This window comes from Rhinoraja longicauda, chromosome 23 (genome assembly GCF_053455715.1).
Source record: "Rhinoraja longicauda isolate Sanriku21f chromosome 23, sRhiLon1.1, whole genome shotgun sequence".
Classification (NCBI taxonomy): Eukaryota; Metazoa; Chordata; class Chondrichthyes; order Rajiformes; family Arhynchobatidae; genus Rhinoraja; species Rhinoraja longicauda.
The window spans coordinates 2,621,281-2,647,637 of record NC_135975.1 but is presented as its reverse complement, the minus strand read 5'-3'; the positions used below and the strand labels follow the sequence as shown (position 1 = coordinate 2,647,637).

The window sequence follows — 26,357 nt, the reverse complement described above, 5'->3', positions numbered from 1 at the left end:
GTTCAATGTTGTCTGGTGCACCACGAGCCCAGACTGGGACAGTGTAGCCTCGCCCGCGACTCTCTCTCTCTCTCTCTCTCTCTCTCTCTCTCTCTCCTCTGTCTCTCTCTGTCTCTCCCCCAAATGCTTTGAAATCCACGTGAACGCCCAGCACGCCCTCGGTGCCAGCGCAAGTGTTGCAATCTCACCTTTGCTGCACGATTTATGGTTGACACACAAAAGTCAGCAGGTGCTGGAATCTTGAGCGAAGCGCAGAGTCCTGGAGCAACTCAGCGGGTCAGGCAGCATCTGGGGACGGGAATGGACAGGGAGATAGACACAAAATGCTGGAGTGACTCAGGCAGTCAGGCAGCATCTCTGGAGAGAAGGAATGGGTGGTGTTTCGGATGGAGACCCTTCTTCCGACTGTTAATTTTACTTTAAGCAGCTATTAACCCAAATATCAGCTGCCCCAAGATCATATTTTATTATTAGTTTATTATATATATTATACAGCAACATAGAAAATAGGTGTTGGAGTAAAGTAGGCAGTTCGGCCCATTCAATATGATCATGGCCGATCATCCACAATCAGTACCCCGTTCCTGCTTTCTCCCCATATCCCTTGATTCCGTTAGCCCTAAGAGCTAAATCTAACTCTCTCCTGAAAATATCCAGTGAATCGTGTAAGAAGGAACTGCAGATGCTGGTTTAAACCGAAGATAAACACAAAAAGCGGGACAGGCAGCATCTCTGGAGAGAAGGAATGGGTGACATTTCGGGTCGAGACCCTTCTTCAGTGAATTGGCCTCCACTGCCTTCTGTGGCAGAGGATTCCACAGATTTGCAACTCTCTGGGTGGAAAAAATATGGTATATTATAATAATATAGTATATATATCATAATAGATAATTTCAGTTCGGTTTATTGTCACCTGCACTGAGGTACAGTGAAAAGCTTTTGTTGCCAATTAGTTGGAATCAGTCCTGTGATTCCTGAAAGTTTGCAAAAGTTATCAATAAGTTGACACAAAAGTGCCGAATAAGTTACTCCAGCACTTTGTGTCTTTTTTGTTTGTAAACCAGCATCTGCAGTTAAAAGTACACGTTTGGTCTGCAATTCAAAGTTGTTTGTTTTTACACGTCAGATATCAGATGTGTAGGTTAGGAAGGCAATCACAAGAGGGAGTCAACAATGTTTTATTGTCCTATGCCCCGAAATGTGACAAAATTCTCACTTGCAGCAGTACATCTAGACATGTAAACATAGTAGATATCATTTTTTTAAAAAGCACTTCAATTTGAAAAAAAATACATAGAAACATAGAAACAGCACCGCCATTCATTGTGATCATGGCTGATCATCCACAATCAGTAACCCGTGCCTGCCTTCTCCCCATATCCCTTGATTCCGCTAGCCCCTAGAGCTCTATCTAACTCTCTTTTAAATTCATCCAGTGAATTGGCCTCCACTGCCTTTTGTGGCGGAGAATTCCACAAATTCACAACTCACTGGATGAAAAAGTTTTTTCCTCATCTCAGTTTTAAATGGCCTCCCCTATATTCATAGACTGTATGGCCCCTGGTTCTGGACTCCCCCAACATTTTTCCTGCATCTAGCCTGTCCAGTCCTTTTATAGTTTTAGACGTGTCTATAAGGTCCCCTCTCATCCTTCTAAACTCCAGTGAATACAAGCCCAGTCTTCCCATTACAGTACAATGCAGTGCAATAACAAAAAACAAAGTCCAAATTCCCTCGTGTAATCAAGGCACTTCGTAACTTAGTTGGTGTTTGTGGTGTTCAAGAACCTGATGGTTGTTGGGAGGCAGCTGGTCCTGAACCTGGACATTTTTGACAGCAACTTTCAAAGGATTGATGTACAGCATATCTCATTAATAGAAGATTTGTGATTTCAATAGACAATAGACAATAGGTGCAGGAGGAGGCCATTCGGCCCTTCGAGCCAGCACCGCCATTCAATGTGATCATGGCTGATCATCCACAATCAGTACCCTGTTCCGGCCTTCTCCCCATACCCCCTGACTCCACAATCCTTAAGAGCTCTATCTAGCTCTCTCTTGAAAGCATTCAGAGAATTGGCCTCCACTGCCTTCTGAGGCAGTGAATTCCACAGATTTACAACTCTCTGACTGAAAAGGTTTTTCCGCATCTCCGTCTAAATGGCCTACCCCTTATTCTTAAACTGTGGCCCCTGATTCTGGACTCCCCCAACATTGGGAACACGTTTCCTGCCTCTAACGTGTCCAACCCCTTATATGTTTCAATAAGATCCCCTCTGATCCTTCTAAATTCCAGTGTATACAAATCCTCCTCTTTGAAATGGAAGTATTTGTATCTTGGCAGTCAACCTCATTTACGGGATTCGGAACATCGATCTGAAGTATTAATAGCAATAATACAGCGTGGAAACAGGCCCTTCGGCCCCACTTGCCCACGCCGACCAACGTGCCCCATCTACACTAGTCCCACCTGCCTGCATTTGGCCTAGATGTCCCTCAATCTTCCCTATCCATGTTCCTGTCCAAATGTCTTTTAAATTGGAAGTTAGTTCTAAACTGGATGCTACTTAATTTTTTTCGACCACTTTATATCTATCTATCTATCTATCTATCTATCTATCTATCTATCTATCTATCTATCTATCTATCTATCTATCTATCTATCTATCTATCTATCTATCTATCTATCTATCTATCTATCTATCTATCTATCTATCTATCTATCTATCTATCTATATAATACTAAAACTCAGATCTTGTGTATATTTTTTTTTGTGGTTTGGCCTGATATATTCGTAACAGCGATTGCAGCAAGACGGCGGACCGTAGCGCGACGGACCGTAGCACGACGGTTTTCGCACCGCCTCAATCGCCAATCTCGCGCTCGCTCGGCCGTGATATTTTCATTTAATTTGGTCGCGTGTTTTTTAAGTTACAGAGGTTTTAAAGCGCTGCCCCCCCCCCTTTTTCAGGGGGGCTCTGCGGTGCAGATTTAGTTTTCAGCTTGTGGCTTGTGACGGCTACATTGTTTCGAAAAGTTTCCAGAAAAGGATTTAGTTTTCAGCTTGTGACGGCTACATTGTTTCGAAAAGTTTCCAGAAAAGCACTGATTGTTTTGTTATTGCAAGTCAAGTCAAGTCAATTATATTTGTATAGCACATTTAAAAACAACCCATGTTGACCAAAGTGCTGCACATCTGATTAGGAAAAAAAAAAAAAAAAGAAGGTTATAGTGGTCACTTGACATACACAGATCAGGAGGACGGGCCCAACGGGCACACTTGGAGAGTAAGAGTGGGGCTGGGGGAGGAGAGAATGGGGGGTGTGGGGACGGGCCCAACGGGCCCGCTTTGAACGGGCACACTTCACTTGGAGAGTAAGAGTGGGGCTGGGGGAGGAGAGAATGGGGGGTGTGGGGACGGGCCCAACGGGCCTGCTTTGAACGGGCACACTTGTTCTAGTATACTATTAAAACTCAGATCTTGTATATATATTTTTTTTGGGTTTGGCCTGAATTATTTGATATGTTCGCGCGTAACAGCGATTGCGGCAAACCGGTGAACAGTAGCGCGACGGTTTTCGCACCGCCTTAATCGCCAACCTCCCAAACGACCGGCCGTGATATTTTCATTTGCTTTGGTCGCGTGTTTTTTAAGTTACAGAGGTTTTAAAGCGCTGCCCCCCCCCCTTTTCAGGGGGGCGCTGCGGTGCAGATTTAGCCTTCAGCTTGAGCCTTCAGCTTGTGACGGCTACATTGTTTCAAAAAGTTTCCAGATCACTGCTTGTTTTAAAGTTGTTTTCTTTGTTATTGCAAGTCAAGTCAAGTCAAGTCAAATCAATTTTATTTGTATAGCACATTTAAAAACAAGCCACGTTGACCAAAGTGCTGCACATCTGATTAGGAAAATAAAAAATAAAAAAGTTATAGTGGTCACTTGACATACACAGATCAGGAGGACGGGCCCAACGGGCACACTTGGAGAGTAAGAGTGGGGCTGGGGGAGGAGAGAATGGGGGGTGTGGGGACGGGCCCAACGGGCCTGCTTTGCTAGTATTTTATAAAGATAAATGAAAGATGAGACTCAAGAGACTGCAGATGCTGGAATCTTGGAAGCATAAAAATGCTGGGTTGCCGGCAACATGTGGAAAGGGAAGGATATTGGGCACGGGGGACAACAGAGGAGACATAACCATAGACCCATACAATGCAATATATCTTTATTGTCATTGTACAGGGGTACAACGAGATTGGGAATGCGCCTCCCATACGATGCAATAAAACAATTAGCTAGTCAGTATAAATTTAGACAACCCAATGAAACAAAATTATAACAGTTTTAAAACAGAATAAATTTCAAGTAAATCTGTGCCGGTTCGCTGTGCGATGTGACCATCCGGCTCAGCAGGACCGGTTCATAGCAGCTCTGGCCCTGGGGATGAAGCTGTTTCTGAGTCTGGAGGTGTGGGCGTAGAAGGCCTTGTAGCGTCTGCCCGATGGTAGAAGTTCGAACAGACTGTTGCAGGGGTGTGAGGAGTCTTTGTGGATGCTGGTGGCTTTTCTGAGGCATCGTGTGCTGTAGATGCCCTCAGCCCAGCTTGCCCACGCCGACCAACATGCCCCATCTACACTAGTCCCTCTTGCTATCGAGGGAGTGCAGCGTAGGTTCATGAGGTTAATTCCCGGGATGGCGGGACTGTCATATGATGAAAGAATGTGCATGAATTTAGAAAGATGAGAGGGGATCTTATAGCAACATATGCCTAGATTCCGTTAGCCTAAGAGCTAAATCTAACTCTCTCATGAATATATCTAGTGAATTGGCCTCCACTGCCTTCTGTGGTAGAGAATTCCACAGATTCACAACTCTCTGGGTGAAAAAGTTTTTCCTCATCTCAGTCCTAAATGGCCTACCTCTTATTCTTAAACTGTGTGCCCCCTGGTTCTGGACTCCCCCAATATTGGGAACATTTCTCCTCTTAAAGCTTTTAGTTTATCTCTGAGGAAATAGAGATGGGAAATAACAACTTGGTCATGGGGACATTTTTCAGAACGACGTGAGGTTATTTAAGGGTGAGATGGTTTGAAGGATGATCAATGTTTTGTCCAGTGCAAATTGGTTCATTATTGAATCGGGGATAGATTACATTTGCAAGTATTCATGAAATTAAGTAAATTACCACAGACTTCTGGAGAAATGTTCTTTGACAAAAGCTCAGAAGTTCTATATTGGGGGAAATGTTTGATTGGTGATTGGTGTGTCAAAAGGAAAATGTAGAAGATCAAAATTTATTTCTAGCATTTTAGCACTTATTGCGAGAGGACTTCTGTGGAATTCTCTGCCTCAGAAGGCAGTGGAGGCCAATTCTCTGAATGCATTCAAGAGAGAGCTAGATAGAGCTCTTAAGGATAACGGAGTCAGGGGGTATGGGGAGAAGGCAGGAATGGGGTACTGATTGAGAATGATCAGCCAGAATCACATTGAATGGTGGTGCTGGCTCGAAGGGCCGAATGGCCTACTCCTGCGCTTATTGTCTATTGTCTATCGACTAGAATACAAAAACAGGGATGTAATGCTGAGGTCCTATAAGGCACATTTGGAGTAACTGTGAGCAATTTTGTGCCCCATATCTGAGGAAGGATGTGCTGGCTCTGGAGAGGGTCCTGAGGAGGTTTACGAGAACGATCCCAGGAATGAGTGTGTTAACATATGATGAGCATTTGTGGGCACTGGGCCTGTACTCACTGGAGTTTAGAAGGATGAGGGGGGACCTCATTGAAACTTACCGAATAGTGAAAGGCCTGGATAGAGTGGATATGGGGAGGATGTTTCCACTAGTGGGAGAGTCTAGGAATAATAGAGGGCACAGCCTCAGAGTTAAAGAATTTCCTTTAAGAAGGAGATGAGGAGGAATTTCTTTAGTCAGAGGGTGGTGAATCTGTGGAATTCATTGCCACAGAAGGCTATGAAGCCCACAAGTCAGTGGATATTTTTAAGGCAGAGATAGATTCTTGATTAGTACGGGTGTCAGGGGTTACGGGGAGAAGGCAGGAGAATGGGGTTAGGAGGGAGAGATAGATCAGCCATGATTGAATGGCGGAGTGGACTTGATGGGCCTAATTCTGCTCCTGTCACTTATGATCTTATGAAGAATCACTGCAGCCCCCCCTTAATGCTTCAAGTCTAGAGTAGCTCATTTGATTTCTCTGTTTATTGTGCACGATTCAAAGGGAAACATAAGGGAAGCCGAAGACACTTAATTATATATTTTTAAAATTACATTATCATCTACTTGGAAAGTTACCTTTTCGATTTGTATTGAGTCAAGTAGTGTTTCAATTTTATTAGTGAATCCAGGAACAACATCAATTGTTGGTGATGAAATAATTACAGTACAAGTTTACAGTGTCTGATTACCTGTGTGCTTTTAGTTCAATGATTTGAATTTGTATAGAACATGGAAAAGTACAGCACATGAACAGGCCCTTTGGCCCACATTGTCTGGGGCAAGCATGATGCCAAAGTAACATGATCTCCCCTGCCAGTGCATAGTCCATGTCGCTCCATGTCCCTGCTTATACATGTGCCTATATAAAAGCCTCTTAAACGCCACTATCATATCTGCCTCCACCGCCTCCCGGGTGACTCAATGGCACGGCGGTAGAGTTGCTGCCTCACAGCGCCAGAGACCCGGGTTCGATCCCGACTACGGGCGCTGTCTGTACGGAGTTTGTACGTTCTCCCCGTGACCTGCGTGGGTTTTCTCTGAGATCTTCGGTTTCCTCCCACACTCCAAGGCCGAACAGGTCTGTAGGTTAATTGGCTTGAGTATAAATGTAAATTGTCCAGAGTGCGTGTAGGATAGTGTTAATGTGCGGGGATCGCTGGGCGGTGTGGACGTTGGGCTGAAGGGCCTGTTTCTCTAAATTAAACTAAATTACAATGTAAAGCTTTTGTTGTGTGCTAACCAGTCAGTGGAAAGACAATACTTGATTACAATCGAGCCATCCATTGTGGACAGGTACATGATAAATGGAATAATAGACAATAGACAATAGGTGCAGGAGTAAGCCATTTGGCCCTTCGAGCCAGCACCGCCATTCAATGTGATCATGGCTGATCATTCTCAATCAGTACCCCGTTCCTGCCTTCTCCAGTCTTTCAACGTAGGACAGTCCCGCCATTCCGGGAATTAACGTAGTGAACCTACGCTGCACGCCCTCAATAGCAAAAATATCCTTCCTCAAATTTGGAGACCAAAACTGCGCACATAACGTGAATAGCATTCAGTGCCTGACCTGCTGAGTTGCTCATACACTGTTTATTTTGCTCAAGATTTCATCATCATACAGACAGCATCCGTAGTCAGATGGAACCCGGGTCTCTGGTGCCGTGAGGCAGCGACTCTACCTCTGCGCCACCGCGCTGCCATTGTACAGTAGTGGATTTCATTGATTGATTGATTGAAAAATACAGGATGGAAACACGCCTTTTGGCCCATCGAATCCACTCCAATCATCGATCATCCGTTCGTAATAGTTCAAAGTCGACCCACTTATGCATCCACTCCGTACACAATAGGGTCAATTTTACAGAGGGCCGATTATCCGACAAGCCTGCACGTCTTTGGGATGTGGGGGGGAAACCGGAGCACCCAGAGGAAGCCCACGGGGTCACAGGGAGAACGTGGAAACTTCACACAAGGTCTACCCACTGCACTGGATAGAAGGAATGGGTGATATTTCGGGTTGAGACCCTGCTTTGGTCTGAAGAAGGATCTCAACCTGAAACGTCACCCATTCCTTCCATCCAGAGATGCTGCCTGCCCTGCTGAGTCACCAGCATTTTGTGTCTATCTTCGGTGTAAACCAGCACCTGCAGTTCCTTATCAGTATAAACGGAGTCAACGGAAGGAAGGTTGGTTGGTGTGTAAAGGCTTGGGCTGGGCTGCGTCCACAATTCGCTGCAATTCCTTGCGGTCTTGGATGGAACTGTTCCCAAAGAAATGCAGTAAGATTGGTTAGGAAAATAACTGCAAGATGCTGGTACAAATTGAAGGTATCACAAAATGCTGGAAGGGCCTGTTTCCACACTGTATCTCTGAACTAAACTAAACTAAATTAAATGAAATGATACAAAAAAATGAAACAGCTAAATTAAGGTAAACTAAATTAAATTAAACTAATCTAAACCAAGCTAAATTAAACTAAAATAAACTAAACTAAAAAACGAAACTAAACACTAAAGATTGTGTGTGGAGTTAATCAGAGATTTAGAAACAATAAAAAAATAATCCCTCATAATAGGCCTCCAATTGAAAGCTTTATAAGATCGCCGGTAGATGAGGTTTAGGGGCTTTAATGCAACTTCAGTGGGTGTAAGTCACTAACAATGATCTATTCTACATCCTCCTTGAGCTTCGTCCCCTTTGATCTCTCGTTTTCACACCTTACCCTTCCATATCTCTGTGTCCTCCCCTCCCCTGACTCTGTCTGAAGAAGGGTCTCGACCCAAAACGTTCATTCATTCCTTCTCTCCAGAGATGCTGCCTGACCCGCTGAGTTACTCCAGCATTTCGTGATGTAGTAAGATTGGTTAAGGTGGTTAAAATTGACCGTTTGCCTTTGGCCAACCTCTTTAGGACGTATGAGTGTGATTTTGTTTCTGGTTGTGCTGACGTTCCCTTTTCTTTTACAGTGGCTGCTTGAGCAACATGAACTAAAACGGAGATGGTTGAATGCTTCACTTAGACATTGTTGCTCTTGGAACTAGAAAACGGATAGTCCTTAATTTCAAGAATGCAAGAGGCAACAACTTTGTTTTCGGAGAAGACACAAAGTCCAGGCACTTTAAATGGACAACAGTACGATTCAGGTACAAACTCTGTGCTGGTGCTAATTAAAAACCCAACCAAATGCCTAACTGAGAAGGTCATAGGGCGATTCAGCGCAGAAACAGGCCCTTCGGCCCAACTTGCCCACATCAACCAACATGTCCCCATCTACACTAGTCCAACCCGCTCGCGTTTGGCCCATATCCCTCCAAACCTGTCCTATCCATGTACCTGTTTAAATCTTTTTTTTTAATTGCGATAGTCGCTGCCTCAACTACCTCCGGCAGCTCGTTCCATACACCCACCACCCTCTGTGTGAGAAGGTTGCCCCTCAGATTCCTATTAAATCTTTCGCCCCTCACTTTAAACCTATGTTCTCTGGTTTTTGATTCCCCTACTCTGGGCAAGAGACTCTGTGTGTCTACCCGATCTATCCTTCTCGTGATTTTATACACCTCTATAAGATCACCCCTCATCCTTCTGCGCTCCATGGCATAGAGTCCCAGCCTGCTCAACCTCTCCCTATAGCTCAGGCCCTCGAGTCCTGGCAACATCCTCGTAAATTCCTTTCCAGCTTGACGACATCTTTCCTATAACATGGTCCCCTGAACTGAACACAATACTCTGAATGCAGGGTCGCTATAACTATAACATGACCTCTCATCTTCTACATTCAATACTGTGACTGATGAAGACCAATGAGCTAATAGGCCTTGCATTTAACCACTATAACATTTTAGAAAATAGCAAGAACAGGCCCTTCTGCCCGCAGTGTCCGTGCCAAACATGATGCCAAGACCAATTGCTATCTGACTGCACGCACTAATCAAGAATCTATCTATCTCTGCATTAAAAATATCCACTGACTTGTGGCCTCCACAGCTGTCTGTGGCAAAGTATCCCACAGATTCACCACCCTCTGGCTAAAGAAATTCCTCCTCATCTCCTTCCTAAAGGAACATCCTTTGATTCTGAGGCTGTGCCCTCTGGTCCTAGACTCTCCCACTAGTGGAAACATCCTCTCCACGTCCACTCTATCCGGGCCTTTCACTGTTCGGTAAGTTTCAATGAGGTTCTTCGCACTATGTACCTTGACATTTATTTGGCGAGGGCTTGATTTCAAAAGCAGGGATGTAATGCTGAGGCTCTACGAGGCGCTGGTCAAGCCGCATTTGGAGTATCGTGAGCAGTTTTGGGCCCCGTATCTGAGGAAGGATGTGCTGGCTCTGGAGAGGGTCCAGAGGAGGTTTACGAGAATGATCCCAGGAATGAGCGGATTAATACATGATGAGCGTTTGTCGGCACTGGGCCTGTACTCGCTGGAGTTGAGAAGAATGAGGGGGGACCTCATTGAAACATACAGAATAGTGAAAGGCCTGGGATAGAGTGGATGTGGAGAGGATGTTTCCACTAGTGGGAGAGTCTAGGACCAGAAGGCACAGCCTCAGAATTAAAAGTCGTTCTTTTATGAGATGAGGAGGAATTCCTTTAGTCAGAGGGTGGTGAATCTGTGGAATTCATTGCCACAGACGGCTGTGGAGGCCAAGTCAGTGGATATTGCTAAGGCAGAGATTGATAGATTCTTGATTATGGGGTTATGGGGAGAAGGCAGGAGAATGGGGTTAGGAGGGAGAGATAGATCAGCCATGATTGAATGGCGGAGTGGACTTGATGGGCCGAATGTCCGAATTCTGCTCCTGTCACCTATGGTCTTATGATTCCATGTACCTTTACATTCTGCACGGCTGATTTAGCCAAGTGGGGAAAGTAGATCAGGAGGAGAGAAAGCAGAACCATAAAGGGCTCGATGCAGGGAAGCAAAACAACAATAAAATATGCAAAAAAAGGGTGGTTGAGAAGTTTATTTTTAGAGTAAAAACAGGAAGGCCATCTTGAGCAAAACGATAGAGCTCTGTATCCAATTGAACACCTCAAAGCTTTTTATCTAGATAAATGACAAAGTCTGCTTGCAAATGATTTACATTATTTAACCATCAATTATAGCACTAAGTTTACATTTTATTTATCTTGGGTAATTCAATGCCCAAACATTGCACTCGGTTCTTCCGACTGAAGTACTGGAGTGTAGGAATTACAACTGGCTCTATGTTTATTTTTGTGAGCAAACTGAACATAAAAGTGATTGATCTTCAGATATCGCATTTGCTCTCAGTTCTGGTGAAATCACCCATTGGAAAATTGACCCAGCCATTTCCAAGTATAATTCGTATTGGCATGTTGAATGTTTCGAGTTTAGTTTTATTGTCGCCAGTACAATGCATGATTGCAGACGAGCCATTTGCAGTGTTCAGATACATGATAAGGGCATGGAAGTGTATTCAAGAGAGAGTTAGATGTGGCTCTTAGGGGCTAATGGAATCAAGGGATACGGGGAGAAAGCAGGAACGGGGTACTGATTCTGAATGATCAGCCACGATCATAGATTATTAAGGGGTTGGACACGTTAGAGGCAGGAAACATGTTCACAATGTTGGGGGAGTCCAGAACAAGGGGCCACAGTTTAAGAATAAGGGGTAGGCTATTTAGAACTGAGATGAGGGAAAAAAAATTCAGTCAGAGAGTTGTAAATCTGTGGAATTCTCTGCCTCAGAAGGCAGTGGAGGCCAATTCTCTGAATGCATTCAAGAGAGAGCTGGATAGAGCTCTTAAGGATAGCGGAGTCAGGGGGTATGGGGAGAATGCAGGAACGGGGTACTGATTGAGAATGATCAGCCATGATCACATTGAATGGCGGTGCTGGCTCGAAGGGCCAAATGGCCTCCTCCTGCACCTATTGTCTATTGAATGGCGGTGATGGCTCGAAGGGCCAAATGGCCTATTTACTATGTTTCTACGTTGCTTTAGGGGTGGCCATGGCAGCTCGGTGGCCTTGCGTGGCGTTGTAGCGACAGAGACCTGGGGCACAGATACACGATAAAGGAATAACGTGAATAACGTTTAGTGCAAGATCTCGGGGCTCTACGATTCTCAGTTAGTGATGTCAATGGGGGCAAAATCCCTTACTCTGTTATAGCGGACGTATTTATTCACAAAATGCTGGAGTAACTCAGCAGGTCAGGCAGCATCTCGGGAGAGAAGGAATGGGCGACGTTTTGGGTCGAGACCCTTCTTCAGACTGATGTCAGGGGGGCGGGACAAAGGAAGGATATAGGTGGAGACGGGAAGATAGAGGGAGAACTGGGAAGGGGGAGGGGAAGAGAGGGACAGAGGAGCTATCTAAAGTAAGAGAAGTCAATGTTCATACCGCTGGGCTGCAAGCTGTCCAAGCGAAATATGAGGTGCTGTTCCTCCAATTTCCGGTGGGCCTCACTATGGCACTGGAGGAGGCCCATGACAGAAAGGTCAGACTGGGAGTGGGAGGGGGAGTTGAAGTGCTCAGCCACCGGGAGATCAGATTGGTTAATGCGGACCGAGCGCAGGTGTTGAGTGAAGCGATCGCCGAGCCTGCGTTTGGTTTCGCCGATGTAAAGAAGTTGACATCTGGAGCAGCGGATGCAATAGATGAGGTTGGAGGAGGTGCAGGTGAACCTCTGTCCCACCTGGAAAGACTGTTTGGGTCCTTGGATGGAGTTGAGGGGGGAGGTAAAGGGACAGGTGTTGCATCTCGTGCGGTTGCAGGGGAAAGTGCCTGGGGATGGGGTGGTTGCTCCATTGTTATAGTGGACAATCGGCAATAATGGACACCATTTCCCCGCCCCTCTCCCCCCCTTCCCCCCCCCATGGTCTGTTTCAACAAGTAGTTACTGTAAATGCATCTTTTTTGCAATCACAGAATGAAAATGTTAAACATAGAAAATAGGTGCTGGAGGAGGCCATTCGGCCCTTTGAGCCAGCACCGCCATTCAATACGATCGTGGCTGATCATCCAGAATCAGTACCCCGTTCCTGCCTTCTCCGCTTATCCCTCGATTCCGTTGGCCCTAAGACCTAAATCTAACTCTCTCTTGAAAACTTCCAGTGAATCGGTCTCCACTGCCTTCTGAGGCAGAGAATTCCACAGATTCACAACTCTCAGGGTGAAAAGGTTTTTCCTCATCTCAGTCCAAAATGGCCGACTACTACTACCCCTTATTCTTGACATCCCTCGGATCATTTTAAATACCGATGTTAAGTGTCTTCCCTCGCCTTTTTAAGCAGACGGAGATTCAGCGGCTGATGACACGGACTTCAACTGGGATGAATATCTCGAAGAAACAGGCGCGAGTCCAGCTCCACACAATTCATTCAAACACGTACGTATGTGAATTCTACGAAATGAAGCGAATGCCCAGTGTTTTAGCTTTTAGTTTTAGAGATACAGTGCGGAAGCAGGCCATTCTGCCCATTCACCGTGTCCGTGCCGACCGGCGATCCCCGCACACGAGCACTATCACACACACACACACACACACACACACACACACACACACACACACACACACACACACACACACACACACACACACCAGGGACAATTTACATTCATACCAAGTCCACTAACCGACAAACCATGCCCGTCTCTGGAGTGTGGGAGGAATCCGAAGCACCCGGGAAAAAAACCCCACAGGTCAGTGGGAGAGGGGAGAAGAGGGAGTGACCGGGGTGCGACTGGTCAATAGACAATAGGTGCGAGAGGAGGCCATTCGGCCCTTCGAGCCAGCACCGCCATTCAATGTGATCATGGCTGATCATTCTCAATTAGTACCCCGTTCCTGCCTTCTCCCCATACCCCCTGACTCCGCTATCCTTAAGAGCTCTATCTATCTCTCTCTTGAATGCATTCAGAGAATTGGCCTCCACTGCCTTCTGAGGCAGAGAATTCCACAGATTCACAACTCTCTGACTGAAAAAGTTTTTCCTCATCTCCGTTCTAAATGGCCTACCCCTTATTCTTAAAACTGTGGCCTTTGGTTCTGGACTCCCCCAACATTGGGAACATGTTTCCTGCCTCTAACGTGTCCAACCCCTTAATAATCTTATACGTTTCGATAAGATCCCCTCTCATCCTTCTAAATTCCAGTGTATACAAGCCTAGTCGCTCCAGTCTTTCAACATACGACAGTCCCGCCATTCCGGGAATTAACCTAATAATCCTAGGTTTACTTGATGATGCTGCTGGCCTTGCCGAGGCAGCGTGAGGTGTAGATGGAGTCGGTGGAAGGGAGGTGGGTTTGTGTGATGGTGTTCTCTCTGTTTAGAGATACAGCCTGGAAACTGGCCATTCGGTCCACCAAGTCCATGTCAATAAGTTATCCCCCGCACCAGTTTTACCCTACTGAATTGAATAGAATAGGTTTATTTGCCAGGTTTGAACACGTACAAGGAATTAGCCTTGGTGCTCTGCTCGCAAGTAGCAACACGAACATACAGTAAACAATTAAGAATAAAGCATAAAACATTAAGAATACAACATTACAGTTGTATTGATGAAATAAAAACACGGGCAAATTACAGAAGCTAATTAACCTACAAACCCGCACGTCTTTGGAGTGTGGGAGGAAATTGAAGAACTGGAAGAAAACCCACGCAGGTCACGGGGAGAACGTGCAAACTCCGTACAGACAGCACCCGTGGTCAGGATGGAACCCGGGTCTCTGACGCCGTGAGGCAGCAACTCTACCGCTGCGCCACCGTGCCGCCATTACAGGTTTTCATATCACCTCCAGTGTCGCTTACTAAATGCAGCACAATTGTGCTCGGAGGGCAGCAATTCACTCAGTTAAATTGGTCTAATATAATAAATCACAAGGCTGATGCAAGGCCCTGCCTTAAAGGCGGGCGAGTGCCTTTAAGCACTTTACTGAGCAATAGTATTAGCATGCAGGTTGCTTAAATGGAGAGTTTACATCAATCTTTGATCATGTCGTTGCAAATAAGGTTGATTGAACCTATAATTACTCTGGAGTATAAAGTATGTTTTAATTCATGACTTTATTTAGCAACGATTAAGTCATTGCTGTTCTACATCCTGTAGCTGTGGGTGAAAATAAATGGGAGTTATTAAAGTTGTAAACTATTACTTAAGCTGGGAGAATCAAGTATCGGGCAATGCTAAGTGACTGGTGACTTAATAGACCCACCTAATTATACTTTTTTTAAAAACTGGATTATACTGTTTTAGTACAGTTTTCAGTTGAATTTCAATGAAAGACACAAAATGCTGGAGTAACTCAGCGGGTCAGGCAGCATCTGTGAAGAACATGGATAGGTGACGTTTCCCAGAGTGCTGGAGTAACTCAGTGGGTCAGGCAGCATCTGTGGAGAACATGGATAGGTGACGTTTCACAGAGTGCTGGAGTAACTCAGCGGGTCAGGCAGCATCTGTGGAGAACATGGATAGGTGACGTTTCGGGTTGGGGCCCCGATTGAAACATCACCTATCCACACTTCCATATCTGAGGAAGGATGTGCTGTCTCTAGAGAGGGTCCAGAGGAGGTTTACAAGAACGATCCCAGGAATGAGTAGGTGAACCTATGATGAGCGTTTGTGGGCACTGGGCCTGTACTCGCTGGAGTTTCGAAGGATGAGGGGGGACCTCATTGAAACTTACAGAATAGTGAAAGGCCTGGATAGAGTGGATGTGGAGAGGATGTTTCCACTAGTGGGAGGGAGAGTCTAGGACTAGAGGTCACAGCCTCAGAATTAAAGGACGTTCTTTTAGGAAGGAAATGAGGAGGAATTTCTTCAGTCAGAGGATGGTGAATCTGTGGAATTCTTTGCCACAGCCACATATATCCTGTGGAGGCCAAGTCAGTGGATATTTTTAAGGCAGAAATAGATAGATTCTTGATTAGTACGGGTGTCAGGGGTGATGGGGAGAAGGCAGGAGAACGGAGTTGGGAGGGAGAGATAAATCAGCCATGATTGAATGGCGGAGTAGACTTGATGGGCCGAATGACCTAATTCTGCTCCTATCACATGATCTTATCCATGTTCTCCAGAGATGCTGACTGACCCGCTGAGTTACTCCAGCACTCTGTGTCTTGTTTTGTATAAACCAGCATCTGCAGTTCCTTGTATCTCCGATACCGTGAAAATAAGAACCATTATATAGTGTTCCTTTTCTTTCATAATGTTGTATTTAACATCAGAACTTGTGTGGGATATTGGAGCTACTGAGATATTCAGTACTAGATATCAGGGGCGGCTCGGTGGCGCAGCGGTAGAGTTGCTGCCTTACAGCGTCAGAGACCCGGGTTCGATCCCGACTACGGGTGCTGTCTGTATGGAGTTTGTACGTTCTCCCCGTGACCTGCGTGGGTTTTCTCCGAGATCTTCGGTTTCCTCCCACACGTTCATGTTTGTAGGTTAACTGGCTCGGCATAAATGTAAACTTGTCCCCACTGTGTGTAGGATAGTGCTAGTATGCGGGGATCACCGGTCGGTGCGGACTCGGTGGGCCGAAGGGCCAGTTTTCCCGCTTTATCTCAAAACTCAACTGAAGGATAGATCAGCCGTGATTGAACAGCAGAGCGGGCTAGATGGGCCGAATGGCCTAATTCTGCCTCTCTCACCGATGGACATCTGCAACTTATTTCTAAACTGAATTAAACTGATCTTTTCTCCTGCTCGTAGGTTGAAATCAGTCTCCAGAGTAGTTTCCAGCCGGGGATGAAGTTGGAAGTTGGGAATAAGACGAGCCCGGAGACGTACTGGGTGGCCACGATCATCACCACCTGTGGACAGCTCCTCCTGCTGCGATACAGTGGTTATGGGGATGACCGGCGGGCAGACTTCTGGTGTGATATCATGATGGCTGACTTGCATCCCGTCGGCTGGTGCGCGCAGAACGAGAAGGAACTCAAGCCTCCCGAAGGTACCATTCCCCTGTCGTTTATCGCCTCGTAGAGATTCATCGTCACGCAGCGCGGAAACGGGCCTACTAATCAAGTTGGGTGTCGGGGGTTACGGGGAGAAGGCAGGAGAATGGGGTTAGGAGGGAGAGACAGATAGACAATAGGTAATAGGTGCAGGAGGAGGCCATTCGGCCCTTCGAACCAGCACCAGTGTTCAATGTGATCATGGCTGATTGAATGTTGATTGAACCTATAATTACAATAGACAATAGGTGCAGGAGGAGGCCATTCGGCCCTTCGAGCCAGCACCGCCATTCAATGTGATCATGGCTAATCGTTCTCAATCAGTACCCCGTTCCTGCCTTCTCCCCATACCCCCTGGAGTATAAAGTATGTTTTAATTCATGACTAAATTCGTAGACTTAGTCTGTGTAGAAAATTCATGAGAGCACAATAGGATAAACTGAAGGTAGACACAAAAAGCTGGAGTAACTCTGCGGGACAGGCAGCATCTCTGGCGAGAAGGAATGGGTTGAGACCTTTCTTCAGACCCCGAAACGTCACCCATTCCTTTTCTCCAAAGATGCTGCCTGTCCCGCTGAATTACTCCAGCCTTTTGTGTCTATCTTCGGTATAAACCAGCATCTGCAGTTCCTTCTTTGGCGGTCATCGTGGCGCAGCGGTAGAGTTGCTGCCTTACAGCGAAACCAGCGCCGGAAACCCGGGTTCGATCCCGACTACGGGCGCTATCTGTGCAGAGTTTGCACGTTCTCCCCATGACCTGCGTGGATTTTCTTCGAGATCTTCGGTTTCCTCCCACACTCCAAAGACTTGCAGGTTTGTAGGTTCAGTGGCCTGGTAAATATAAAAATTGTGCCCAGTGGGTATAGGATAGTGTTAATGTGCGTGGATCGCTGGTCGGCGCGGACACGGTGGACCGAAGGGCCTGTTTCCACGCTGTATCTCTAAACTAATCTAAACTAAAAATAGGATAAACTGATTCTAATGTTAAAATATTCAGGTAGAGTTAAGGGGTGTCTTTCCATTTGATCTCGTTGGCTCTCCACTCTTCATTGGAATGCTTGCCCAATAAAAAACCATACGTTAGGCTGTTGTTCATTGAAGACAGCTGGATGCAGCGCCGGAGACCCGGGTTCGATCCCGACTACGGGTGCTGTCTGTACGGAGTTTGCACGTTCTCCCCGTGATCTGTGTGGGTTTTCTTTGAGATCTTCGGTTTCCTCCCACACTTCAAAGACGTGCGAGTTTGTAGGTTCATCGTGCTCATATTTGCCATATTGCCATCTTGCCATCGTGCTCGACTCACCCTACACTTGAGACCGGACACGGTTCCAACTCCATTAAAAAAATTTGCCGACAATAATGTTTGCTCCTTAATTCTGCTCCTATAACTTATGTTAGTCAAAGTCCGGAAGAAACACTCCATTAATCGTTAAGGAACCACAACCAAGGCAGTGGTCGAGTTGCTGCCTCACGTCGCCAGAGACACGGGTTCGATCCTGATCGCGGGTGCTGTCTGTACGGAGTTTGTACGTTCTTGATCGTAGTTCATCAATAAGGATCCAAGACACAACTGCCATGATGAAAACAAAATGTATTTTTAGTTTTCTTTAGAAATACAGCGTGGAAGCAGGCCATTCAGTCCACCGAGTCCGCACCGACCAGCGATCCCCGCACACTTGCACGATCGCACGCACCAGGGACAATTTAAATTGACACCCAAGCCAATTAACCTACAAACCTGTACGTCTTTGGAGTGTGGGAGGAAACCGGAGCACCCGGGGAAAACCCACGCAGGTCACGGGGAGATCGTGCAAACTCCATACAGACAGCACCCGTAGTCAGGATAGAACCCGGGTCTCTGGCGCTGTGAGGCAGCAGCTCTACCACTGCCTTGGTTGTGGTTCCTTAACGATTAATGTAGTGTTTCTTCTGGACTTTGACTGTCATAAGTTATAGGCGCAGAATTAGGCCATTCGGCCCATCAAGTCTACTACTCTGCCATTCGATCACGGCTGATCTATCTCTTCCTCTGAACCGCATTCTCCTGCCTTCTCCCCATAACTCCAGACAAACTAATAGAGGTTATTGAAGTAAGTAAAGGCCTAGCACTGAATCTGGAGAAAACTGTTCTCAAAAGATGCTAATTATGGTGAAGTATTGACTAAGGCCTCAAGATCCTCTTTCTGTTTCCCATAACTGTTTTTACGTGTAATTGGAGAATGATGTAATTTGTGGTATTTTTCTGTAATTTAAGTGAACTGTTCAGTGAGATAATGAGGAATTTGTATTCAACAGAACAGAGCTCTCGAGCATTTTATGTAAAATAGCAAATAACAATCCTTTCCTGTGTGTAATATGTTGTGTGCTTCAGAACGATAGAGTCACGGAGTGATACAGTGTGGAAACAGGCCCTTCGGTCCAACTTGCCCACACCGACCAACATGCCCCATCTACACTAGTCCCACCTGCCTGCGCTTGGCCCACATCCCTCCAAACCTGTCCTATCCATGTACCTGTCTAACTGTTTCTTAAACGTTGGGATAGTCCCTGCCTCAACTACCTCCTCTGATTCCACACACCCACCATCCTTTGTGTAAAGAAAGTTACCCCTCAGATTACTATTAAATCTTCCCCCCCTCACCTTAAACCTATCTCCTCTGGTCCTCGATTCCCCTACTCTGGCCAAGAGACTGTGTGCGTCTACCCGATCTATTCCTCTCATGATTTTATACGCCTCTAAAAGATCACTCCTCAAGATGGCCATTGGTGCTAATTAGTGCTTGCTTCATTTTTATACAGTTTGGGATATGAAATCTTGTAATGAAATGCTTAATAATGGTTAAAAAAATTAGTTATGTGAGGAAAAGGAATTGTGGAGGTGAATTTGTACTTTTGTTTTAATGCAGACATTGTAACAGAATTAGACTAATCTTGGAATTATATTATATTATTGTAATAAATATCCGTATTGTACTGATGGCTGTATTGACCACAGACCAGTTTCTTAAGAAATAGCATTTAAATTGAAAATGAGATCAATGATCACAATGTGATAAATAATATATTCCTTTATTCGTCCCACACTGGGGAAATTTGCAGTATTTCAGCAGCAAAGTGGATAGCAAGAGATCAATCATTATAAATAAAAGTAAAGACAAGGAGCAAAGAGGTCCTTCTGCAGTTGTACAGGGCCCTAGTGAGACCGCACCTGGAGTACTGTGTGCAGTTTTGGTCTCCAAATTTGAGGAAGGATGTTCTTGCTATTGAGGGCGTGCAGCGTAGGTTTACTAGGTTGATTCCCGGAACGGCGGGACTGTCATATGTTGAAAGACTGGAGCGACTAGGCTTGGATACACTGGAATTTAGAAGGATGAGAGGGGATCTTATCGAAACATATAAGATTATTAAGGGGTTGGACACGCTAGAGGCAGGAAACATGTTCCCAATGTTGGGGGAGTCCAAAACTAGGGGCCGCAGTTTAAGAATAAGGGGTAGGCCATTTAGAACGGAAATGAGGAAAAACTTTTTCAGTCTGAGAGTTGTAAATCTGTGGTGTCCTCTGCCTCAGAAGGCAGTGGAGGCCAATTCTCTGAATTCTCTGAATGCATTCAAGAGAGAGCTGGATACAGCTCTTAAGGATAGCGGAGTCAGGGGAAATGGGGAGAAGGCAGGAACGGGGTACTGATTGAGAATGATCAGCCATGATCACATTGAATGGCGGTGCTGGCTCGAAGGGCCGAATAGCCTCCTCCTGCACCTATTGTCTATGTATCTATGTGGAGACATTATAAAGCCTGTTATGTTAAGCATGATCAAGGGTCCTTGAAGTGTAGCTGGAACATTTAGTATGCTCTCGGCTTCTCCACAGCACGTACGTTTGCAAGTTTATGCCTTTTCAAATCCAAGGTGCGTTGAGACATAACTGCTTTCGTCTGTCGTTATATATTTTCCTGAAAGTCCAATTAAAAAATTTGGAATTACAAGCAGTGTATCTTGCTTGCTGAATATATTCAAGGACATCTACTGGCTGTTTAAGGCAACTGGTTTGTGAGGGTACTTGGTATATTTTCTTCAGATGCCATTATATATTCCAAACCGTGAGGTGTCTGGACTAATAATGAAAGTTGCAAGGGCAAGTAGGAAACGCTGCAAATACCAATCTTCGTGCAATTTTTTTAACGACAAAAATGCTTGCTGTCTAAAGATTTAGTTTAGTTTGGAGATACAGCGTGGAAACAGGCCCTTCGGCCCACCGAGTCCGCGCCGACTAGGGATCATTTACAAAATGGCCGAAGCCAATTGACCTACAAACCTGATGGACGCAGAATGCTGGAGTCACTCAGCGGGTCAGGCAGCATCTCGGGAGAGAAGGAATGGGTGACGTTTCGGATCCCGAAACGTCACCCATTCCTTCTCTCCCGAGATGCTGCCTGACCCGCTGAGTTACTCCAGCATTTTGTGTCTCCCTGCGGTGGTATGAATATTGATTTCTCTAACTTCAAGTAACCCTCTCTCTCTCCATCCCTCCCCCACCCAAGTCGAACCAGCTTCAAAGTCGTCTTGTTGAGTCTCATTGTCAGTAACTCGTTTTCACCTAGCCCACAGCTAACAATGGCCTGTTTCCTTCATTACCGTTCCTTTTTATTTGCACATCTTTCACTCAGTTGTTCCACATCTCTCTACATCACCGTCTGTATCTCTCGTTTCCCTCTCCCCCTGACATCAGTCTGAAGAAGGGTCTCGAAACGTCACCCATTCCTTCTCTCCAGAGATCCCGCTGAGTTAATCTAGCATTTTGTGTCTCATCTGCTGGAGTAATTCAGCGGGTCAGACGTCGTCTCTGGAGAGAGGGAACAGACAAGGTCTCGGGTCGAGACCCTTCTTCAGACGTGAGCGAATTAGCATCTGATTTTTCCACTGCCTTTCCATCAACAAGGCAGAAGTTGAGAGCGTGATGGAGCCTCATAAGGGCACTTAGGAGTGAATAATGACTGTTGATGTACCCGGCAATATTGCATATTTGAATTAATTAAGAATGCCAAATCTGCATATTATTACTTCTGAATATCTTTTTCTTGGTAATTGGATGATAATTAGCTTAATTACCACGGCATCTTTATGATTGGTGCAGTGATCCATTATTACTGTCTGTCCCGTCGATTGCCATTTACAAGATTTGGCCTCAGTACTTAGCCTTTGAGTCAGAATGTGGTCAAATTGTTTAGTTTAGTTTCATTTAGAGATACAGTGCGGAAGTAGGCCCTTCGGCCCACCGGGTCCGCTCCGACTCAACTGAGGAGTTGAGTATAGGAGCAAAGAGGTCCTTCTGCAGTTGTACAGGGCCCTAGTGAGACCGCACCTGGAGTACTGTGTGCAGTTTTGGTCTCCAAATTTGAGGAAGGATATTCTTGCTATTGAGGGCGTGCAGCGTAGGTTTACTAGGTTAATTCCCGGAATGGCGGGACTGTCGTATGTTGAAAGACTGGAGCGGCTAGGCTTGTATACACTGGAATTTAGAAGGATGAGAGGGGATCTTATCGAAACATATAAGATTATTAAGGGGTTGGACACGTTAGAGGCAGGAAACATGTTCCCAATGTTGGGGGAGTCCAGAACCAGGGGCCACAGTTTAAGAATAAGGGGTAGGCCATTTAGAACTGAGATGAGGAAAAACATTTTCAGTCAGAGAGTTGTAAATCTGTGGAATTCACTGCCTCAGAAGGCAGTGGAGGCCAATTCTCTGAATGCATTCAAGAGAGAGCTAGATAGAGCTCTTAACGATAGCGGAGTCAGGGGGTATGGGGAGAAGGCAGGAACGGGGTACTGATTGAGAATGATCAGCCATGATCACATTGAATGGCGGTGCTGGCTCGAAGGGCCGAATGGCCTACTCCTGCACCTATTGTCTTTTGACCAGCGATCCCCGCACATTAACACTGTCCTACACCCACTAGGGACAATTGTTTACATTTACCAAGCCAATTAACCTACAAACATATACTTCTTTGGTGTGCGGGAGGAAACCGAAGATCTCAGAGAAAACACACGCAGGTCACGGGGAGAACGTACAAACTCCGTACAGACGGCACCCGGGATTGAACACTTGTCTCCAGCGCTGCATTCGCTGTAAGGCGGCAACTCTACCGCTGCGCCACCGTGACCACCCTAATATCCTAGTTTACAAGTTACAATGTTATAGGAGTAGATTTTGGTCATTCGGCCCATCGAATCTACTCCACCATCAATCATGGCTGATCTCTGCCGATCCCAGTACCATTTTCCTGCCTTCTCCCCATAACCCTTGACACAAGTTCTATTCAAGACAAGTTCACTAGTTTAGTTTAGAGATATAGATCTCAACACCCATTTTTAAGGCGGATATTGACAGATTTTTTATTAGTGTGGGTGTCAGGGGTTACGGGGAGAAGGCAGGAGAATGGGGTTGAGGGGGAGAGATGGATCAGCCATGATTGAATGGCGGAGTAGACGATGGGCTGAATGGCCTAATTCTGCTCCTAGAACCAATGCTGTCTAACCCAGTGAATTACTCCAGCACTTTCTGTCTTTATTTGTAAACCAATATCTGCAGTTCCTTGTTTCTATAATCTTGGGGATTGTTAGTAAACGTTTAAAGATGTGAATGAGACTTAATGTCATGAGGGTTCCTTTAATTAGCCAAGTAAAAAAATGTTTTAATTCCTGATGGTAGACGCAAAATGCCGGAGTAACTCAGCGGGTCAGGCAGCATCTCGGGCGAGAAGGAATGGGTAACGTTTTGGGTCGAGGCCCTTCTTCAGAAACGTCACCCATTCCTTCTCTCCAGAGATGCTGCCTGACCCGCTGAGTTACTCCAGCATTTTGTGTCTACCTTCGATTTAAACCAGCGTCTGCAGTTCTTTCCAATGCACCTCTGTAGATGTTGTATAAGAAAATAACTGCAGATACTGGTACAAATCGAAGGTATTTATTCACAAAATGCTGGAGTAACTCAGCAGGTCAGGCAGCATCGCAGGAGAGAAGGAATGGGTGACGTTTCGGGTCGAGACCCTTCTTCAGACTGATGTCAGGGGGGGCGGGACAAAGGAAGGATATAGGTGGAGACAGGAAGATAGAGGGAGATCTGGGAAGGGGGAGGGGAAGAGAGGGACAGAGGAACTATCTAAAGTTGGAGAAGTCGATGTTCATACCACTGGGCTGCAAGCTGCCCAGGCGAAATATGAGGTGCTGTTCCTCCAATTTCCGGTGGGCCTCACTATGGCACTGGAGGAGGCCCATGACAGAAAGGTCAGACTGGGAATGGGAGGGGGAGTTGAAGTGCTCAGCCACCGGGAGATCAGTTTGGCCTACTCGGACCGAGCGCAGGTGTCGAGCCAAGCGATCGCCGAGCCTGCGCTTGGTTTCGCCGATGTAAATAAGTTGACATCTGGAGCAGTGTGGACATTAGCTGCTTTTCCCTTTCAAGATATTTTCTCTTTATCTCGCCACATCACACCTAGTGGAAAGTCCGTATTTGTCAGTCAAACAATGCTTTGAAGTGCTGGGGCACTGTCACTAGTATCCCTGTTCTTCACCACGTTTACGGCTGCTTTGAAGCTAAATACTCCACGGAACTTTCTGGATGTTTCTGCTCTGCGATGCAATGTTAGAATCCAGGAATCCTCATTTTGTTAGACTTTGTACATAAAACGTCTGCTGTTTTTCCTTGCTGCTCACCACCTTGTTGGTGAACGAGACCCTGTGTTAGCCTGCGTTTAATTCACTGTTCAATCCCATGTTCCTTGTCATAGAGTAATATAGAGTGATACAACGTGGAAACAGGCCCTTCCGCCCAACGTGCCCACACCGACCAACATGTCCTATCTACACTAGTCCCACCTGCCTGCACTTGGCTCATATCCCTTCAAACCTGTCCTATCCATGTGCCTGTCTAACTGTTTTAGTTTTAGTTTTTAGAGATACAGCGCAGAAACAGGCCCTTCGGCCCACCGAGTCCGCGCCGACCAGCGATCCCCACACACTAACACTATCCTACACCACACTAGGGACAATTTTTTTTACATTGCCCAAGCCAATTTGCCTTCCTACCTGTCTTTAGAGTGTGGGAAACCGAAGATGTCGGAGAAAACGCATGGCAAGAACGTACAAACCCTGTACAGACAGCACCTGTAGTCGGGATCGAAACTGGGTCTCTGGCGCTGCAAGCGCTGTAAGGCGGCAACTCTACCGCTGCGCTACCGTGCCGTCTTAAACGTTGGGATAGTCCCTGTCCCAACTACCTCCTCCGGCAGCTCGTTCCGTACACCCACCCCCCTCTGTGTGGAAAAAAAATGACCCCTCAGATTCCTATGAAATCTTTCCCCCCTCACCCTAAACCTATGTCCTCTGGTCCTCGATTCCCTTACTCTGGGCAAGAGACTCTGTGCATCTCAGAAGGCAGTGGAGGCCAATTCTCTGAATGCATTCAAGAGAGAGCTGGATAGAGCTCTTAAGGATAGCGGAGTCAGGGGGTATGGGGAGAAGGCAGGAACGGGGTACTGATTGAGAATGATCAGCCGTGAACACATTGAATGGCGGTGCTGGCTCGAAGGGCCGAATGGCCTCCTCCTGCACCTATTGTCTATTGAAAGGTGGAGCCCACAATGGTCCGTTGTTGGCTGTGGACTAGGTGCTAATGAGTTATACAGACATAGCCTGCATTGATTTTAGAATATGTGTGAGTCACTGCCTCTAGGTTTGAGATGATTATTCTGGTGTTACACAACCATCAATGTCAACACTGAAGCTAATGTGCAGTATCTGACGAGCAGTTACAGTCACTTTATTTGCTTCTGTTTAGCAGAATAAATATTGGCAGGATTATACTGATGCATTTTAGACAAACCATTACACGTATACTGTAGATAGACACAAAAGGCTGGAGTAACTCAGCGGGACAGGCGGCTTCTCTGGAGGGAAGGACATCCTTGTAATTGAGGCCGTGCAGCGTAGGTTCACGAGTTTGATCCCCGGGATGGCGGGACTGTCATATGAGGAAAGATTGAAAAGACTAGGCTTGTATTCACTGGAGTTTAGACAATAGACAATAGACAATAGGTGCAGGAGTAGGCCATTCGGCCCTTCGAGCCAGCACCGCCATTCAATGTGATCATGGCTGATCATTCTCAATCAGTACCCCGTTCCTGCCTTCTCCCCATACCCCCTGACTCCGGATGAGAGGGGATCTTATGGAGGCATATAAAATTATAAAAGGACTGGACAAGCTAAATGCAGGCCATTTAAAACTGAGGTGAGAAGGAACTTTTTCACCCAGAGAGTTGTAAATTTGTGGAATTCTCTGCCACAGAGGGCAGTGGAGGCCAATTCACTGGATGAATTTAAAAGTGAGTTAGATAGAGCTCTAGGGGCTAGCGGAATCAAAGGATATGGGGAGAAGGCAGGCACGGGTTACTGATTGTGGATGATCAGCCATGATCACAATGAATGGCGGTGCTGGCGGCTCGAAGGGCCGAATGGCCTACTCCTGCACCTATTTTTTAAATGTTTCTATGTTTCTACTCCAGCATTTTGTGTCTGTATTATTCTATGTTCCATAGAAACAGAAAATAGGTGCAGGAGGAGGCCATTTGGCCCTTCGAGCCAGCACCGCCATTCAATATGATCTTGGCTGACCATCCAAAATCAGTATCCCGTTCCTGCCTTCTCCCC

At 46.1% G+C, this 26,357-nt stretch overlaps 1 protein-coding gene across 3 annotated transcripts in view; it reads left to right on the top strand.

Moving 5' to 3' along the window:
• sfmbt2 (Scm like with four mbt domains 2) overlaps window positions 1-26,357 on the top strand; it is a 99,951-nt gene that overhangs the window by 4,334 nt on the left and 69,260 nt on the right. For 2 of the 3 annotated variants that reach the window (XM_078419484.1, XM_078419485.1), the window contains exons 2-4: window positions 8,696-8,872; window positions 12,987-13,084; window positions 16,408-16,648. In XM_078419484.1, coding sequence (XP_078275610.1) covers window positions 8,797-8,872; window positions 12,987-13,084; window positions 16,408-16,648 — 415 coding nt within the window. In that variant the 5' untranslated portion in view covers window positions 8,696-8,796. The remainder of the gene's footprint in view (window positions 1-8,695; window positions 8,873-12,986; window positions 13,085-16,407; window positions 16,649-26,357) is intronic. The other variant, XM_078419486.1, reaches the window with a different exon arrangement.